Here is a 6,915-nt window from a genome sequence, read left to right as displayed (position 1 = left end):
AACGATGTTTAAAATTCCGATAATAATATATCGAAACGGGGCCGGAGGACAAGTAATGTGAGCAACAGTTCCTTCTCCGGCTCTCGATTATACCAGGAAAATAAAAAAAAATAATATATCGAAACCATATAATACGACTATCGTATAATATAATAATAATATGAATGTGGATGTCCAATAAAATAATATTATATGTTGGCCATCCTTAGCGACGTTGCGATAATCTCGATTCTCGACGACGACGACGCGTGTGACGTGTGTGCGCAGCAGTGAGCACCGCGTGTGTGCGCGCGCACCGCTTGATAACGGCTCGTTGCAGTAATAATAATAATTGGATATTGGAATAACAAATTAACAAGTAACAATTTTTATCTTCGCTGACCCCATGCACGCAAGTCTACTACAACTCGCTCCGATTATCACAGTTTTTAATTTTTATACCTATTATCATAGTTCATAACATATTTACGCTCGACACATTACGAGGTCACCTCGTATTAATTCATACTCTTCCGCCGGCATCCAACGGTCGAGAATCCCAGATCACGTTTATAGTGACCGCACCGGCAGTCGATCGAACGCCATTCCTAAGCGGACACCTCGAGTTGGTTTGCCAGTTGACTTAACTTCACGAACCAAACGACAACTACGACGATGGTGAGTATGATTTATAGCCGTCCGTTTTTTATTTTCCTCTGCGGGTAGAAATCGAATACCTTTTCCCGAACGATGTCGACAATTCTTGCCCTTACAACAATATTATTGTTTGACTCGTGACCTTTGTGTCCTTCAAGACGTCTACGCCCGTGTGGAGACGTGTGCGGTCGATGTTAAGTGTGTATGGATACACAACAAACCAACTAGTCGCATAGCTGGACCCTGTGATCGTAACCGTCCACAGCGTTAACATCCTTCCATGCAACCGTCAGGATTCTAGAAGGTTTCTATTTAATCCCTGACCGCGCAGCTGAACGCCTGTGTTGAAAATCACGTGATTTTCAAACCGATTTGGCATTTGTATCTATTGCAATATAATATACTAACCTGCGCTAATTGAAGAAACAGTTTGTTTTGTGCGCAATTTATGTCAGGGACCATAATATTTAGGGAGAATTGATATTTGTGGAGAGCCACATCAAGAATTGAGATTTGGGGCCCTTACAAAATTCAATGCTCTTAACTTTTAACTGAAGAAATTGAAGGCAAACTCAATAAATAAATCCTAATCAAAGTAATCAGAATTATTCAATGTATTATAAATTTGTGCGTTGTTATGAAAGGTCTGAAGGTAGTTAGTACATATTATATAAGTAGGTGTCTTACGTTAAAATATTATGTAATTGTTATGATTTGGAAGATTTATAGTATCATTTAAAATGTCTAACCATGTTTTAATCATACTTATTCTCTAAAAACCACTTAAATTAAAGTATGTTACCCACATTTGAATTACTTAGGCACCTACAACCTATACTTACCTAAATTTCTTCATAGACCATAGTATAACCAAATTTGAATATTTTAACTATCAATGAAGCTTTAGTTTTTTTAAATTTAATCATAATAATCAGCACAAGCTAAAATACTTTTTAATCATTAACCTTTGTATATTATATGGAGATTACAATTTTTTTTTTAAGTACCTATTAAAGTCAATTATATTATATATTATTTTTCATGTTGTTTAAATAAAAAAATATAATAAGTAGGTAACCTAACCTACCTATTATATTATGCAATTTAGTTAAAAATAAAACTATAATTTAATATATTCCAGATTAGGTATATTATTTATATACCTTGTTGACATTTTCCAACATATTATCTATTTTCATTGAAATATTTATAATTGTTGTTTTCTATGATTATATTGTACCTATTTCAATAAAACAAATTTACAATTTAATGGAAATCATTAATATTAATTTGAAATGAATAATTTCTTTTAAAGCTCAGCTATACCTATTTAATTAAACACTTTTTTAATTAAAAATATTATTTTTATCTCTCTGAATTGCATGTCTTAAATAAAGAATATAGGTACTTGAATAAAAAAAAAAATACTGATAAAATGTTATCTGGATTAAATAATAAGCATTAAGTAATTTACTTAATTCTTTGTTTAACTTCTAATAGGTATCTGCTGTAAACATCATATATAATATTTATTAGGTACCTACTAAATTTCAATGACAATTAATTTAAACTTATATTTGACAATTTTACAAGGTTACTTATTCTTAATTTTGTAGTATAGTATTAAAATATTTGAAATTGTACCTAAGCGTATACAGTTATACCTAACAGGGCTTATATTAATATGTTTTTTGTAACCAGTCGCACCAGATTCTTTTTAAAAACGGCTTATGCCTTATATAGTTATATACTAGGTAAGATGTTTTCTAGAACAATTTTTTTCATAATATTACAAACTAGAAATTATGCAATTTTTCCTTTTGTATTATTTAATTGATCAAAATAAACACCACTGAGAAAATTAAATTATGTTCTGTACACATTAATAATATATAAATCAAAATATTCTCAATTTTTCTATTCTTCTTTGTTATTTAGGTATATTAAACTATTTTCTAATAGTAAGTGTTAAGAAATCGCTCAGCTGTATAGTAGGTATTACCTCGCCATGAGTAGGTCACTCTAATGTGTTTTAAACTGAATTTGAATTTGAATTGAATAATAAATCATTGCATAGGTATGAAAATCAATTCCGAGTGGAACCGATAGTTATTTTTTCATTATAGTAATAAGGTTAGTTTTTTGTTAGTTTAAATAAATATTTGCCAAAAACATAAATTATATTATATCAGTAATAATAATTATGATATACTAGGTAGGTATATTATTGTTATTAATTTATATGTCAATATTAAGTCACAATAGAAATAAGTCCATGGTATAAATAGTCGATTTACGTTTGTAATTTACCCAACTGTATAAATAGCTAAAATTACTCAATATATTAAAAAATATTTAACTGAGTATTTAACTTACTTTTATTAGGCTGAAGGTGAACCAATCCGTGTAGTAGTAACTGGCGCTGCTGGCCAAATTGCATATTCATTGATATCTATGATTGCCAATGGAGATGTATTTGGAACAAAACAACCAGTCATTTTACACCTCTTAGATATCCCTCCTGCAATGGGAGTTCTTGAAGGAGTTTGCATGGAAATTGATGATCTTGCATTACCCCTGGTCAAAGGTTAGAAAATTTAATTTAAATACCTACTTCTATAGAACTCGATTTTACTAATAATTCATCTAATATTTAGGCTACGTAAAAACAACTGAACCAGAAGTAGCATTTAAAGATGTCGATGCTGCTTTCTTGGTGGGTGCAATGCCAAGAAGGGAAGGTATGGAAAGAAAAGACTTGCTGTCAGCTAATGTGAAAATATTCAAAGTACAAGGTGAAGCTTTGAACAAATATGCTAAGAAAGACGTCAAAGTTTTGGTTGTCGGAAATCCAGCAAATACCAATGCTTTAATATGCTCTTTTTATGCTCCTTCCATACCTAAAGAAAACTTCACTGCTATGACAAGACTTGATCAAAACAGGTATAATTAAAACAATTAATAGTTATAAATTTACAAATAGAATAATATTTCTTATTTTAAAATAAAAAATATAGAGCTCAATCGGCTATTGCTAAACGTCTTGGACTATGTGTAAGCAATGTCAAGAATGTAACAATCTGGGGTAATCATTCATCAACTCAATTCCCTGATGTTTTTAATGCATCAGTTACATCGTCTGATAGCTCAAAAAGTGTATATGATAGCATAAATGATACACAATGGCTTGAAGGTGATTTTATTAAGGTAAGAAATTATGTTGAACTGAATAATTGTTATTAGTTTAAATAATATCTAATATTGCACTCTACAGGAGCCGTATAAATTAAATATACTCCTGAGATTACAATTTATTTGATTGACCTACCTACATTTAAAGTCCAGAGCATGAAACCGCTTATGAAAAATTTGTATAACGTGTCCGGTAGGACCCAAACATTTTTTCTAAGTGGTTACCGGTTTTAGGGAATTTTAGAATTAGTTACCGGTTACCAAAATAATCTCTAAAAATGTGGTTATCAGTTTGGAAGAGGTTTTAATTCTTCAAGATTACCGGTAACCACTTTGGAAATGGTTTTTTCAATTTATGTTTTTTTTGGAACATTTTAGTTTTACTTTAATTTACACAAAACAAATAACCACTTTATAAAATGTTTCAGAACAAGCCAAATTAAAAATAAATACCTATATGGCTATATTTTATCATTTGAAATTATAGATAAATATAAATTTAAATTAAATTAGTAAATTACCCATAACCATCGATTGAAGAATAGTTCATGGAAAAGTGTTAATCAACGGTGTCAATTACAATAAAATAAAATAAAAAATATTCATCTAATATGTTCTATAATATGTTTATGAACCAATAAATCGTTCATTTGTACTTAGTACTACTATCTACGATTGGTGCTTGTTATTTATTATCGCGGCTACAGACAGTATACCATCTTTGATCATACTTATTATTTCATTAAATTTATTATCTTGTAATTTATTAATCAAAAAAAAAAAATAAAATTTCCAAAAAAAAAAGTATAAAATCAAATATAAGTTATAACGTTAATTTTTTTGATATTTCTGATTTTGTTGAATTGACCAGTTTTTTTAAAAAAAAAGGTTACCGTTACACGTTACCACTTAATTGGACTTGGTGGTTACTTGTAATTGTTAATCGCTTCTCAAAATTAAAATTTACAAACTGGGAAGCGGTCACCAGACCCAAAATTGGTCATAGTAAGCAGATTCTGTTAAAAACCGGTAACCGGTTTCAAGCTCTGAATTTTAAACATATATATAAATATTTGTATGTAAATACAGTGGCATCATTTGGAGTAAAATCATGAGATAGCGAGCTTCTTGAATAATGTTTTTAACTCAATTGTGTGATTGAAATCAATCTTCTAATGAAGACCTCGGGCAGTTAGTGGAACAATAAGTCTTAGTCAAATTGTTTATCATAATTATGTAAAAAATATAATATCACAAATCCCACATTTCAATTTCAAAGGAAGTGTTCAAGGCACTATTAATATTACATACACCTTCATTATCATTATTATCATCTCTTAATCAATTATTATTTAGTTTAATACGTACCAAAAGAGTTAACTAAGGTTGAACAATTAACTAAACCAATTTTCTAAAAGAAAATTTAAACAAAAAATAAACAGCTATTTATTTGCAATCCTAAGAAAATTGGTTGAGTATTAATTGCTACCTCTTGCTTCCTCATAATGACACCTATTTATAATATATAATATTAAATTAGGGCAGGGTTACCACAGATCTGGAAAACCGGGAAAAGTCAGGGAATTATTTTTCAAACAAGAAACACCAGGAAAAACTTGTGAATTTAACAAACACCGTTATACATTTCTTATTCTGTTTAATAATTGTATTTTATGACAAAATTAAAAAAAAAAACATACTGAAAATAACTTGGTATTTTAGATTCGGTTGTATTTACATTAGAAATATACATATATTATTTTGTGTGAATACTTATTACGTATTATTCACGAGCTCGCGAGAGTGCGAGATGACAGTGTAGCTCCCTTCTTAGTTACTGGCGCTCGCGTTGCCTCGCGAAAGATAAGAAATAGCTAAAAATTAGTTCAGTTGAATTATTTATTGTCGAATATTTACCAATATATTATTTTATAAAAAGTTATGTTACTTTTTATGGAGCAATGGATATTAAAATAGAAAAAAAAAATACAAATCATCATTAATCATAATTAATTTAATTTTAGACTATTCAAACTAGAGGAGCTGCTGTGATTCAAGCTAGAAAGATGTCGTCAGCTATGTCTGCTGCTAAAGCAGCTGTTGATCATATGCGTGACTGGTGGTCTGGAACTGCTAGTGGTTCTTGGGTTTCAATGGGAGTTATCTCGGATGGTTCATATGGTGTGCCAAAAGATTTGATCTATTCTTTGCCAGTATCCATTTCAAATAAGCAATGGAAAATTGTCCAGGTATAGCTTTATAAAAGGAATGATTTATTATTTTGAATTTTCCTTATTTATATAATTATATTATTCACATTGTCTATAGGGTTTGAAAATAACAGACTTTGCAAAGAACAAATTGGATTTAACAGCTAAAGAACTACTCGAAGAAAAAGAAGAGGCTATGGCTGTTTGTAATGCTTGACATGTGTTACCCCCAACCAACTGTAAGCTCTGAATCTGCTGCTGTATCCCGGGCACGATTTTTTTTTTACTAGTGATTAAACACGAGGTTTGGGGGTTGTCCCAATCTCAAGATTGTCATTCATCAGTCATACTTAAAGATCTTACAATGCTACATTCATTCCCAAAAATGTATGCACTGTTTATTTAATTTATATGTTACTACCTCTAAATGTATTTAGTATGTATCATAGTATTTATAACAATTATGGTAATGGATTTTTATTTTTATTATAACAAAAGAAATATATAAGGTGCCCGGATATAATTTGTTTTTTTTATTTTTTACTTAGTGAAAGTTTTGAAACTAATTCTATAGTATATAATATTACTATGTACCTATTAATTGAGTTTGTAGGTAGGCACTACCAAATATTGATTCTATTCAAACAACCTATTATAAAAAATAATTGCTAATTATTAACATTGATTATAATATTATATTATACTGTATATATTGTGTGTAGATAGTTAATGTTATCAACAAAGAGTAAGGATTTAATTTATATGCAAAAAACTGGAAAATTTAATACAAAGTTCCCCATAAGTTGTTAATAGTGTAATGAAAAAAAATTTGAGCGTAAATTCACAATAATTATTTATGATTGTCCAAAGTTAGGAC

General features: G+C 29.5%; 1 protein-coding gene across 1 annotated transcript; it reads left to right on the top strand.

Moving 5' to 3' along the window:
• The first annotated feature begins 275 nt into the window (after nucleotides 1-275).
• Nucleotides 276-6,556, top strand: LOC100163431 (malate dehydrogenase, cytoplasmic). The gene is made up of 6 exons (XM_001949162.4): nucleotides 276-657; nucleotides 3,022-3,223; nucleotides 3,294-3,579; nucleotides 3,654-3,843; nucleotides 5,853-6,077; nucleotides 6,157-6,556. Exons 1-6 carry the CDS (start codon nucleotides 655-657, stop codon nucleotides 6,253-6,255), a joined length of 1,005 nt encoding a protein of 334 aa, XP_001949197.2. The 5' UTR covers nucleotides 276-654; the 3' UTR covers nucleotides 6,256-6,556.
• Nucleotides 6,557-6,915: the final 359 nt, after the last annotated feature.

This window comes from Acyrthosiphon pisum, chromosome A1 (genome assembly GCF_005508785.2).
Source record: "Acyrthosiphon pisum isolate AL4f chromosome A1, pea_aphid_22Mar2018_4r6ur, whole genome shotgun sequence".
NCBI classification, from domain to species: Eukaryota; Metazoa; Arthropoda; class Insecta; order Hemiptera; family Aphididae; genus Acyrthosiphon; species Acyrthosiphon pisum.
This window is presented reverse-complemented; position numbering and strand designations above follow the sequence as displayed.

Bases quoted from the DNA above. Each gene is read 5' to 3' on its own strand.
- LOC100163431 (XM_001949162.4), top strand. The intron at 3,224-3,293 runs GTTAGAAAATTT...TCTAATATTTAG, and splicing joins TGCATTACCCCTGGTCAAAG to GCTACGTAAAAACAACTGAA. The intron at 6,078-6,156 runs GTATAGCTTTAT...CATTGTCTATAG, and splicing joins AGCAATGGAAAATTGTCCAG to GGTTTGAAAATAACAGACTT.